Genomic DNA, 13,875 nt, shown 5'->3' with positions numbered 1-13,875 from the left:
ACTCTATCTTTCTCTCTCTCTCTCTTTCTCTCTCTCTCTCCCTCCCTCCCTCCCTTTCTCTCTCTCTCCTCCTTCTATCTCCCTCCTCCTTCTATCTCCCTCCTTCTCTCTGTCGCTTTCTCTCTCCTCTCTCTGTCGCTTTCTCTCTCCTCCCTCTCTCTCCCTCCCAGATACACGTGTAGTCAAATATGTACATGCTTAGACATGCACACATCTACCTACCATACAAGGACACACACACACATTATATGCACATGGCTAAATACATGTATACAAGCACACACACACACACACACACACACACACACACACACATGCACGGTCATGAAATCTTACCTTCAGAAGTATTATTCCACTTCTCAGCCGAGTCTGTCTGTATCTCGAGGTACTAGGTTCAAATTCTCCTTGGAAGTGGTTGAATGGTTGCTATCTTTCATCTCTCAGTTCATGACTTCAGAGCACCTCCCCCAAAGTACCAGTAACGTGCTACAACAGATTGTGTTGGCTATGTTCCTTGCCTTCTGAGGAAATTATTGTGGTGGTTTTGTTTGAGCTCTTTACATTCTGAGTTCAAATCCCACTGAAATCAACCTGGCTTTTCATCCTTCCTGTGGTCGATTAAATAAAGTACTCTTCCAGTATTGGGTTAATTGTCTCTTCCTTCTTCTCCACTCAATTTTCTGACCTTGAATCTTTGTTACAAATTATTATTATTATTATTATTATTATTATTATTATTATTGATGTTGTTGCTGCAGTGGATAGCAGAAATAGCAAGCAGAATGAGTTAAATTCTTTGCAATGCTTAATTACATTTGAGTTCAAATCCAGCTGAAGTTGACTTTGTATTTCATCTTTATGTGGGGACTATAAAATAAGTCATGTATTGCGGGGTCAGTTGTTACTTCACTGTTCCCCAAATTTCCCACCAGATTTTCCCCCTTTTGCCCTTGTTACAGCAAAACAGAAACGAGTAAACACCAGATGACATGTTCTCTCCTTAGGTCTGCTGGCTCTGGCATCAGTAACGATAAGGTAGAGAAGGATGAGGAGGATGGAAAAAGAATATCAGAAGTTGTTGTCTAAGGTCCAAGTCAACCCTGAATGAAACAGACTTATGGCCAGTGACATTCCAGCTATGACCACCCTGTCTGATTGCATATCTATGACTACATTATCCATTGTCTTTTTTTTTTTGTTGTTTTTCTTTTTAAGAATGTATAGTGTGCTTTGAGGGTAAGTTGACTGCTGTTTCTAGCAGATCAGGCTACCATGTAAAGGCTGCCCCCTTTGGTTCAGGTTCCATTCTGGGCAGTGGTGTTCACTTGCATCTTCATGAGAAGTCCGTCCATTGGAGATTTAAATATGTTAGCAAAAATAAACAACAGGCCTTCAGATTTGGGTCTCCACCCATCACACACACACACACACACACACATTTGCAATTATACATGCACTCACTCACACACACACTCACTCACAAACACATGCACACACTCTGAAATGTAAGCTTCTACACAGATGCATCCAGTTGCATACATACACATACATACAATCTCTAACCTTTACACACACACATACACACACACACACACACACACACACACACACATATACATACATAATTATATCGTTATGTGTTGTTGGAAGATTGCCAATATACAAGATTAATTAAATCAGCCCATTGTAGCATCAGACAACATACACTCACGTAAGCAAATACATGCATATATACACATGCATACTTAGAGACACGCCCACAAAATTAAAAATAAAAAAAAAAGAAAGCAATAAAAACGTGATAATCAGGTACCCTAATATCAGAAACAGTGGGGGGTATTAAACTGAGTACTTTGAAGCATTTAGTTACCCTGAAGTCCTGGGTTCAAATCTTGCCTTGGTCAATTTCAACATTTTGTCTTTCTGGGGTTGATGAAGTATATGTACTGGTTTCTACATCAATCCACTACACCACCACCCCTACATTCACTTCCTGCAAAATTTGAGGCTTCGTGGGTAATTTTAGAAACTGGCTGTGTGGTTAAGAATCTCACTTTGTAACTACATGGTCTCCGCTTCAGTCCCACTGCGTGGGACCTTGGGCCAAGTATCTGTTAGTATATAGCTCCAGGCTGACCATTACCTTCAGTGAATTTGGAAAATGGAAACTGTACGGAAGCCTTGTCATGTATGCATGTGTGTATCTGTTTTTGTGTCTGTATTTGTCGCCCCCTCTCACTGCTTGGTAACCAGTGTTGTGCACGAGTCCAGGCAAGGTTGTTTTGTGACAGACCAGCAGTTACCCACACATACTAAACTCACCTCTCCACATCACTGATGTTGTCCTAGGGAAAGGCAAAGGCCAATACAGCTTGGCATCAGTGACATTGCAACTCATTTCTACAGCTGGGTGAACTGGAGCAACATGAAATGGCCTCCAGACAGAATAAATCACAATCCTTGGACAGAAGGAACCTCCCTGTTGTTGTTTAGCCCCAGGTCATCCTCGATCTTATAAACCTATGATTGGATGTGACTAGACATAGTGTAGGCAGGACTAGATGCAGGCATGGCTGTGTGGTTAAGAGGCTTGCTTCTCAACCATTTGGTCTTGAGTTCAGTCTCACTTCATGGCACCTTGGCCAAGTATTTTCTTTATAGCCCTGGCCCAATGAAAGTCTTACAAGTGGATTTATTAGAGGGAAACTGAAAGAAGCTTGTCATTTTATATATACAAGGGGGTATCACAAAAGGCTCAGTTGGAGGCCCACCCTTCTGAGTTCTTTTACATGGCTTAGAAAATCTGAAGGACCACTGCAATAAGTGTGTGAATCTGAGAAAGGAATATGTTGAATAAAATAATTAACTGATCCTTCTTAACTACATAGCCATGCTTTATTATTAATATTTCTAAAATTACTCATGGGACCTCAAATTTTGCAGGAAGTCAGGGTAGGAGGGGGTGCAGTGGATTGATGTAGACTCCGGCACATATTTCATCAGCCCCCGAAAGACAAAAGTAACATGATTTGAGGGAGATTTGGTTGCTATTTCCAGCATGCTGAGCAAAACTTAGAGGCTCCTTTGGAGATGACAGTGAAGTAGTCACTTAGATTACAAAGTGCAACAGTCACTCTTGAATTATGTGTCTGATGTGGTAGGCTGTTATTGACACTTTGCACTTGCAGTTTCTTGTTCAACACTCAACACTCACCATCACAACCACCACCACATCTTAAATTCTAACAGGTTATATTTATCCTACAAGGCTGTAACTGCAGTTAGCAGAAGTCCCTGGAGGGGAAATAACAGATGTTCTTGTGTAGAATGTGGTGAAAGAAATAAAAAAAAAAACTTTGTTACTGCTATAGTGTTATATAAAATGAGGCATTAATGTCACAACTTCCTGATTATATCTGGTGTGATTATATAGGTAGTGCATTTATATATATATATATATATATATATATATATATATATATACACACACACACACACACACATACATACATACATACACACAATGGTGCAAACATATATACACATGTAGATATATATGCCCTCATATATTTATACATACTTACAATGAGACATGCAGATACTATATATGTAACTAGACACCTATATACATATGTATAATGGCGCATGCAGATATACAGATGTATACATACATTTAGACACATGCGTACATACAATGGTATACATACAATATATACAGATACTACATATAAGGCTACACATGCACATTTTCTCTTCTCAGACATTCATATACAACATACATACCATTATATATATATATATATATATATATATATATATATATATATATATATACATACATACATACATACATACATACATACATACATACATACATACATACATACATACATACATACATACAAACATGTACATTATATATGCACATTCATACACACACCACAACATTTTGTGTGTGTGTGTATGTATATATATATGTGTGTGTGTATGTATATATATATGTGTGTGTGCATGCATATACATACCACCTCTTCACTTCCTTTTTGCTCAAATACACCTCCTCCTCCTCCTCCTCCATTCACCTATATGATCTTTATTAAGAATGAACAAATATTCTTTGACACACATCTGTGTGCACGCACACACACACACACACTCACACATGCACACACACACACTCTCTCTCTCCTACACATACCTCCACCCTATATCAGTCAGTAGTTCTCCTACTGCTGTGTTAGTGATAATACTTAAGACCCCCCCCCCACTACACCGCCATCTACACCACCACCGCCACCACTTTATCTTCACCGCACACTGCACCACTTTATCCCCTCGCTACTGCTCCCTCTCTACACACAAGAAGTAGAATGACGACATTAAAAGATTAATCCTTCTTAATCTGATGTGATTACAGAATTAGGAATAGAATAGAGCAACGGTGTTGGTGGTAGTTACAGCAGTGGTAACGGTGTTGTTTGTTGTAGTGATAGTAGTAGCTGTCTTCTGCCTAAAATCCTGCTACTTGGGCTGTAATGCCTTACCCACATTCTCACACTATGCATAAAATATGTCTTGTCCTTGTTCTTCGCTTTTGACTAAGGAGAATTATGGTTAAACCCGGCCCACTGTAATACTGGTATTATGATTCATCAAGTGATATTACTTAATATTGCGAAGTTAGTTCCATGCAGGAATTGAACCTGCTGCTACTTTGCCAGCTTTCCTCCATCACCCCACCGCTACCTTTATATAAACTGCACCTTCTATCACTACCGTACGCCATCACAAATCATATACATGCAACATGTAGTCCTCTGCATTCACTGTCCATGTTTCATTGCCATGCATCATAGTCTTACACACACACACACACACACACACACACACATATTACGTATAGGGTGGTGAGCTAGCAGAAATGTTAGCACGCCGGGCGAAATGCTTAGCGGTATTTCGTCTGCCGCTATGTTCTGAGTTCAAATTCCGCTGAGGTCGACTTTGCTTATCATCCTTTCGGGGTCGATTAAATAAGTACCAGTTACACACTGGGGTCGATATAATCGACTTAATCCGTTTGTCTGTCCTTGTTTGTCCCCTCTATGTTTAGCCCCTTGTGAGTATTAAAGAAACAACACACATACTACGTTTAGTTCTGTATTAGTACCATCACACATGGCCTGTCTGATGTACTGAGAAATGAGCTGTAACCAAGAGACGCAAGGGGGTGCTGAAAAGTTCTTGGTTTTCTGGGTATTGCAAAAGGCCTGGTTGGAGGCCCAACCTTTTAAGTGCTTTTACTGGGTTTATAAAAACTGAAGGACTGCTGCTATAAATGTGTGAAGCTGAGAGGGGAATATGTTGAATAAAGCCATAATTAACTGAGCCTCCTGTATTTTCTTTTTATCCAAAGCCAGGAACTTTTCAGCACCCTCTTGTATACCATTTTCCCCATCCCCATTACTACCCAATCCCACAATCCTCACTAACCAGGCTGTTATGTCTAGCCCCTGGCCAGCTCTGATCAGGCTTATGATTAAGTGCATCCCAACCATTAATATCGCCATCTTTTATTTAGACACAGTATATCTAGGACTCTTTTACCCAATGTGTGTTGCCTTTTTGTTTTGCTACCACTCGGCTATGTCTATCCTGTCTCGTGTGCAGACAGTATTTGAGGGACTATAAAATCATCTTTTGTTTTTGTAAGATAGTAGGATGTGGTTAATGAAGATTTGCCTGTAACATTGTAGTGGCTTCGTCATTGGTAGGGTATAATTAAATGGGAGATATGGCTGTTAGAAGATAAAAACTCTGTCAGTGACTTATTTAATATGACCTGTGTCAAGCCAGGTAACAGAAATTATCTTCTACTTCCAACAAACAATTCTTGTAAGTCTGGCTGCTAAATACTCTGTCAGTGCCACTCCAACCTTTTTTCTTTTCTTTTCTTTTGCACGATGAACCAGTTTCATGCAAGTTTATTTTTCCATGGAGTGGGTGATCATGTGCATAATAAAACACAATAAAGTGCTCTATATATAATTATTACTTATATAATACATATTACATAACATACACACACATTTATGTAATGCAAAAATACCCTGCAAACTGTGAAAGTCAAAAGAATAGAAATAAAATTCTAAAATGTCTTTTTTCTGTGCGATCCCTGTGGTTGGTAACCCCTACTCTCAGTTACTCCAGTCCACACATGTATCATATACACCAGTGGTTCTCAACAGGGTCCATGTGAACCATAGGGGTCCATATAAGATTTTATTGTTAAAAGTTACATGCAATAGATTGGTTATACCTCTACTATACTCAAAATAGTTCAACAGTTATTTGTAGAATTCCCAATAACATTTAATTATGAAAGTATAATAGAAATTTTTCAAAATTGTGATGGCACCTGTGCCCAACATTGCCTTCCTGGCACTTGTAAAGACATTCCAGCGAGGTCATTACCAGTGCCACTGGACTGGCTCCTGCGCAGATGGCACGTAAAATACACCATTTTGAGCGTGGCCGTTGCCAGTACCGCCTGACTGGCCTTCGTGCCGGTGGCACATAAAAGCACCCACTACACTCTCAGAGTGGTTGGTGTTAGGAAGGGCATCCAGCTGTAGAAACTCTGCCAGATCAGATTGGAGCCTGGTGCAGCCATCTGGTTTCACCAGTCCTCAGTCAAATCGTCCAACCCATGCTAGCATGGAAAGCAGACGTTAAACAATGATAATGAGGATGAATGGTTATGAGGGTTCACCCAAGTAAAATAGGAACCATAGGTAAAAAGGATTCAGAACGACTGAGCCATACACTAATAACACAGATAGCAACATAAACATATATACCATACATGCCAATGCACACACATTCACATATGTGTAAATAGTCAAACATTTACACATACACACATTAGTTGTGTGTGTGTGTGTGTGTGTGTGTCGCACATCAATGTAAGACCTGTGCAGATATGTATACACACAAACACATGTACATAAGCGCCCAATTAATGTGTATACACACATGTACACATGTATGTTCATATATAACACCTCAATACAGATACGTACACAAGTGTGTACCTACACACATACACATGTACACACAAATACACAGGTACATCAGCATGCACGCACATACACACATGCGTGTTCACCAGCCCGCACACTCATGCACATACACAGACACACACATGGCACCAATGACTCAGTGAGAGATGAGTGGACACTTAATGGACGGAAATGGTTGACGACATCCTTTACAGTTGCCTAGGTGACGCATGTAAGGTCATCTGCACTGGTTAGGTCTCTGAACATAGAGATACCAAGTTCAATATCTCTTCACAGAGGTTTGATAACATCCATAAAGATGTATATAACAAGGTTTCCTCCTATTGCTGTTTCCTCTTGTATTGGATGGTCATGGGTATATTGGTTTGTAAACCAATGTGTATAAATTATATAATAATTTTTATGCATATATCTTTCTACTTGTTTCAGTCTTAGACTATGGCCATGCTGGGGTAGCACCATGAAGAATGTTTAATCATATGAATTAACCCTGGTACTTTTTTTTTTTTAAGCCTGGTACTTGTTCTGTTGGCTCTTTTGCTGAACCACTACGTTATAGGGACATAAACACACCAACACCTGTTGCCAAGCGGTGGTGGTGGAACATGCACGTGCATGCACACACAACAGGTTTCTTTCAGTTTCCGTCTACCAAATTCACTCACAAGGCTTTGGTTGGCCCGAGGCTATAGTAGAAGATACTTGGCCAAGGTGCCACGCAGCTGGACTGAACCCAGAACCATGTGGTTAGGATGCAAGCATCTTACCACACAGCCATGCCTCTGCATATATATATATATAGAGTAAACCAATACATGTATGTTGAGGATTATATTATGTTGGAGTATAGTAGAAAAATATTGGCTGTGAAAGTGATTTTTTTTGAAAATTAATACAATGAAGGTACAAATATGAAATAAGAAAGTGTTGAATCTAAGCTTGTTCTCTTTCTTTCTCTCTCTCTCTCTCTCTCTCTCTCTCTCTCTCTCTTGTGTATGTGTCTGTGTGCACATACACATGATAGTTTCTCATTTTCTGGGTATGTGTATGTCTGCATGTTGTGTCCAGTGTATATATGTGTATATGTTTGTGTTTATATAATGTGTGTGTGTTTGCATATACTTTCTGTACAGTTTGTGTGTTTTTTGTATGTAATTTGTGTACATGTGTAATGTATTTGTATCTGTTTATACTTTGCATGTTAATGTGTGTGTGTGTGTGTGCGTGTGTGTGTATGTGTAGTTTGCATATGAATGTATTGTATGTGTGCATGTGAATGCAAGTGTTTGTGTCTGTGTGTGTCCCTCTGATTATCGTCAAGTGTATGATGACGATGATAATGATGATGGTTCTACTTAAAGATACAGCATGTATAAAGTCTATTGCCTTAATCAGGAGATTAAAAGACAAGGTCAGGTAATGGTGGTCCAACTTAAAGGTCAACCTACCTCCCTGTCTAAAAACAAGGTGTGGTACGTTTTGCCATTGTTAAACTGCTGCTACTACCACCACCATCTCTCAACCAACTCTACTAATATTATTGACTACTTCCTCCACCACAGCTTGTACATCAATGATTTTCTAATTTTGTAGTTTACTATTACACCTTACAGTATGAGTTTAAATAGTAAAAAAGTATGTTTCAAAGTTTAAAATTTAGAAAAAATATAGAAAATTTTTTTCCTTAGCCACCTATGTATCATACTTATGTAGGCGTGGCTGTGTGGTAAGAAGCTTGCTTCCCAACCACATGGTTCCGGGTTCAGTCCCACTGTGTGGCACCTTGGGCAAGCGTCTTCTACTATAGCCTCGGGCCGACCAAAGCCTTATCAGTGTATTTGGTAGATGGAAACTGAAAGAAGCCTGTCGTATATATGTGTGTGTGTGTGCGTGTGTGTATATGTATGTGTGTTTGTGTGTTTGTCCCCCCAACATCGCTTGACAACCGATGCTGGTGTGTTTACGTCCCCGTAACTTAGCGGTTCGGCAAAAGAGACCAATAGAATAAGTACTAGGCTTACAAAGAATAAGTCCTGGGGTCGATTTGCTCGACTAAAGGTGGCACTCCAGCATGGCCACAGTCAACTGACTGAAACAAGTAAAAGAGAAAAGAGAGAGAGGTATTACACATATAAATACTAGATGTTCACACACGGAGAGAGGGAGAGAGAGAGAGAGGGAGAGAGAGAATAAGGGAAGCATTGAGACATCTGATTTGAAATGAGTCGGTGCGGAATCAGTAACGCCAAATGGGCAGTGCCAAAACAGCAGTGCCGAAATGTCTGATATTCCCCAACTCCACAGCCCAGGTAGCATGACTTTAAGTGTTCTTATTGTTGTTGAAGTAGTGGTGAATGAATCATTAACAAAGTATTGCAAGCTTGTACAGTTATTAGTGTAGAAGAAAATAGAATTGTTTAGGATTCTTGTAATTCATACACCGTCATGTGTGATGAACAGTGCAATGCAAGTGGCATGTTTGAATCATTTAGTTTCTAAACAATTCTAAACAATAGTTAGGTGAGCTATTGAGGAAGCCTCTACATAATTGCTCAAAATGCAGGAAATAGTAATCAAGTCTCCCTCAGATTGCAGGAAATAATAGTCAAATCTCCCTCAGATTGCAGGAAATAATAGTCAAATCTCCTTCAGATTGCAGGAAATAATAGTCAAATCTCCCTCAGATTGCAGTGATAGTTAAATCTCCCTCAGATTGCAGTAAATGATAGTTAAATCTCCCTCAGATGACACCGTACAATTTTCAAAAATGACTACATTAGATAATGTAGTCCTAGACATATTGTTCCTCAGCAGTAGCCTGGGGCTAAAGTACTACCACTTAATGTTAACATTTAATACATGGATCATTATACTGCTAACTAGAAATAATTATGCAGTGATTGCATCATTTGACCTTGAGGCCTCGAAGTAAGAGGTTTTTTTCAAACAATGTACAGTGAGACTGCACCTGAAACTACATGGTTGCCAAGTGTGCTTCTTAACCACACGGCTATGCCTGTACCTTGGGCACTTTTCTTAATCCAGTTACATTGTAAATCAATTGTACCTACTCATGATGCCTATTTTTCTTTTTGGTATTATTCAATTCATTACCTTTCCATTTTCTCATGGCTGTAAACTGGTAGTAAGAAATGTAAAACTGGAACAAAAAATGGTAACAGGCCAGTCAGGCGGCACTGGCAACGAGCATGGTCATAGCCAGTGCCACCTGACTGGACCCCATGCTGGTGGCACGTAAAAAGCACCATACGAACGTGGTCGATGCCAGTGGCACATAAAAAGCACCATTTGAGCGTGGTTGATACCGGTGCCGCCTGACTGGCTCTCATGCCGGTGGCACGTAAAAAAGCACCATTCAAGCATGGTTGATGCCAGTGCCGCCTGACTGGCTCCTGTGCTGGTGCCACATAAAAAGCACCATTCAAGCATGGTTAATGCCAGTGGCATGTAAAAAGCATCCACTACACTCTCAGAGTGGTTGGCATTAGGAAGGGCATCCAGCTGTAGAAACCTTGCCAGATCAGATTGGAGCCTGGTGCAGCCTCCTGACTTGCCAGTCCTTAATCAAGCCTCCAACCCATGCCAGCATGGAAAGCGGACGTTAAAAGATAATGATGTCATGTCATTTTGGATGTGATGTTGTTATTTAGCCTGATTGAGCAGATCTATGACCAAAGGCATCCCAGCTATGACCTTTTTCACTTTTTAAGATAGTAGTGTGTGGTTTGAGGGAAATTCAGCTGCTATTTCTTGTAGATCAGGCAGCCATTTACAGGCTCCTTTGCTGCTGCTGTTAGCGGTAGTTACACTATTTCATAATCGTGCGATTGCATTTAACCTTGAGTTGACCAACAACAACGAGAATAAATACTGTATTATTTAAGAATTATTTTAGAGATAATCTTTTTTTTTTCTTTCAGGTAATAATCATGTCGATAGTGATGTTGGTGGTAATTGTGGTGGTGGTCATGATGATGATGATGATGATGATGATCGTAGTGATGGTGTTGATGTCAATGATAATGATTGTGTTGATGATGATGGTGGTGATGTTGGTGATGATTGTGCAATTAGAAAGCACAGCAGTGTGTCTATTTTCCAATAGCATTATTGCGGACGACCGCTGACCTTTGGCTTATCGATGAGGATGATGGACTGGGTCGGTGTAAGGATTGGGGGGGAAGGCGTTGTTGTTGTTGTTGGTGTTGGTGGTGGTGGTGATGATGGTGCTGGGGAACCTATTCTACAATCATTAAGTGCATGGCTGGATTTCTATAAATGTTAGACTTACACAAACACACGCGTGCGCGCACATCCTCATTCTTTCTCTCACACCTCCATTCATGCTGCTGTCCTCCCACATACTTACCTGTTCATACTCACCTTAATCAGCATGACATCAACACCGACATCATGAACATTGTACATCACACAGAGCAGCATATTCTGGCCTCCCATGTAGATAGGGATTTTCGCCCAGAGGACCTTTACACGTTCCCCTCATTCAGCGCTTGTCCTTGCACCCAGTAACACCTTGTTGATGTGTATGTATACATGTATGTATGTAATCAATTTGTATGTTCTAATAATGTAATCTTGCATGTATGTGTGTGTATGTATATATGTATATATATAGATACATATGTTTGTGTGTAATTGTGTTATTTTAAGTAAATGTGCGTATGTATATATATATATATATATATATATATATATATATATATATATACACACACACACACATATATGTAGTTTATGTAATTTTGTGTGTGTACTTGCATGTGTGTATGAGTTTGTTGATGGAAAGTGATTTGGACTTGCTCCCTCTATACAGCCAAACATCTTCCACCATCAAAGTTCTATTTAACCTTCTGCTGACCGCACAGCCTCCATCCCCCAGCTTCCTACCTCCATTGCCTCCCTTCCATCAATCTCTTCCCTTTCATGTTTTAATTCCTTCTAGACTTTCTGTGAGTGCACAAAGGATGTTGGAGTTTGTGTGTGTGTAAAGTATCTTGGCAAACTGTCTTTCACTTCTATTACTACCACCACCACCACCACTGGCTCTTCATCCCACCCTCACTGCATGCCTTAATCACCCCTCGCACACATACCCAATCAGCCCCCCCCCCAACGATTCCTTACTCCAAACCTCCACCCCCACCTATCTTACAGTGCATCCTTCCAATGTATTCCTGTATACTTGACCTGTACATATTCATGTGGTCTCCATTCACAACACTGTCTTCTTAACTCAGCCACCACCACCACCACATACAATCCGTCTTTATACTTCTTATGGGTGGATGCTGGGTTATGTTGCCTTGGAACTAGATAGCAAAAAATAAAAAAACAGATCCTAAGCCCCTAAAAAACCAAAACAAAAACAAAAAAACAAACAATGAAGCTATCGGAAAAAACTACCACTTCTGGCAGCAGTAACTGTGTTGTTGATGATGATGATGATTGTGATGATGTTATCTACGTCTACAAACCACCTGAACAACTGATGCTCTATATTTTGCAGCCACCCCTGGTGCAAGCCTGTTTTCACAAGAACCTCGACGAAGTCCGAACTCTCTTGCAGCAAAAGACTGAAGTTAATTTCCAGGTAAGGTGCCTCTTATTTTGTTGTTGTCATCATTGTTGTTGATTTTGGAACCTAAGATATACATAGGACTACATTAATCTGTGTCTTTCCTTGTTGTTGTTATCGTCCCCCTTTGATCAGCCCCTGATTCGGCAGAAACACAATCAAAGGGCTTTCAGCTGGGACATCACTGTCTGTGTTCTCACTTATTTAAAGACATTAGGACATGATGTGAGGGTTATTTGGCTATTATTTATTGCAGATTCTGTGTTTACACCTGAGGGCACATGGCCTGGTGTTTAGAGCGTTGCACTCACAATCGTAGGATCATGGTTTCAGTTCCTAAGCCAGGTGGTGCGTTGTGTTCTTGTGCAAAACACTTTGTCTCGCATTGCTCTGCAATCACTTTGACACCTGATGCGTGGTACACGGTGCACCTGTTTAGACAATGTCAATTTGATGGAGGGAGTGAACCCATGTGCAGCACGAACATTTGATCACTATAAACAAATCATTTTGTGCAGGTCATTCGGTAAGGCTGAACCCTCATATGTCATCTTTGACAGGAGAGACCATCTGTGTTTGCATGGAGATTTTCTTATTAACTGAACCTATTTTATGTAAGTGTTGTTTAACCCCAGGCCAGCCTTGACCCAGTAGGCCTATGATCAAAGGTGGTCTAGCACTGGCCGACTTTTATCTCTTCAGGCATAACATATCCAGGGCTACCATATCCAATGTTCGCTTAAAAAGAAAAAAATGGATAACGTGTAATTTGAAGGTGATTTAACTGCTACTTCTAATGCATCAAGTAACTATGCAGATCAGTGGTTCTCAAGGACCATTTTTTGCCTATGGACCCCCATAGCCATTTAATCGTTAAAAAAAATCTTGTTTTATTTTTATAATTAGAGAATTAGGTATTAGGAATTACTCTTTTACTTGTTTCAGTCATTTGACTGCGGCCATGCTGGAGCACCGCCTTTAGTCGAGCAAATCGACCCCAGGACTTATTCTTTGGAAGCCTAGTACTTATTCTACCAGTCTCTTTTGCCGAACCGCTAAGTTACGGAGGACGTAAACACACCAGCATCGGTTGTCAAGCGATGTTGGGGGGACAAACACAGACACACAAACATATATATACATATATACAATGGGCTTCTTTCAGTTTCCGTCTACCAA

The 13,875-nt window shown here is 40.2% G+C and overlaps 2 protein-coding genes across 5 annotated transcripts in view; one reads left to right on the top strand and one right to left on the bottom strand.

Moving 5' to 3' along the window:
* LOC106882755 (bifunctional coenzyme A synthase) overlaps window positions 1-1,350 on the bottom strand; it is a 72,533-nt gene extending 71,183 nt beyond the window's left edge. The window contains exon 1 of the mRNA XM_052970839.1: window positions 337-1,350. The gene's annotated coding sequence lies outside the window, so the exon portion shown is untranslated. The remainder of the gene's footprint in view (window positions 1-336) is intronic.
* LOC106869704 (serine/threonine-protein phosphatase 6 regulatory ankyrin repeat subunit A) overlaps window positions 1-13,875 on the top strand; it is a 144,860-nt gene that overhangs the window by 31,250 nt on the left and 99,735 nt on the right. For all 4 annotated transcript variants that reach the window (XM_052970837.1, XM_052970834.1, XM_052970836.1 and 1 more), the window contains exon 2: window positions 12,628-12,711. In XM_052970837.1, the coding sequence (XP_052826797.1) occupies window positions 12,628-12,711 (84 nt within the window). The remainder of the gene's footprint in view (window positions 1-12,627; window positions 12,712-13,875) is intronic.

Source organism: Octopus bimaculoides, chromosome 9 (genome assembly GCF_001194135.2).
Source record: "Octopus bimaculoides isolate UCB-OBI-ISO-001 chromosome 9, ASM119413v2, whole genome shotgun sequence".
Taxonomy (NCBI): Eukaryota; Metazoa; Mollusca; class Cephalopoda; order Octopoda; family Octopodidae; genus Octopus; species Octopus bimaculoides.
The sequence above is the reverse complement of the archived record's forward strand: the minus strand, read 5'-3'. Positions and strand labels throughout refer to the sequence as shown.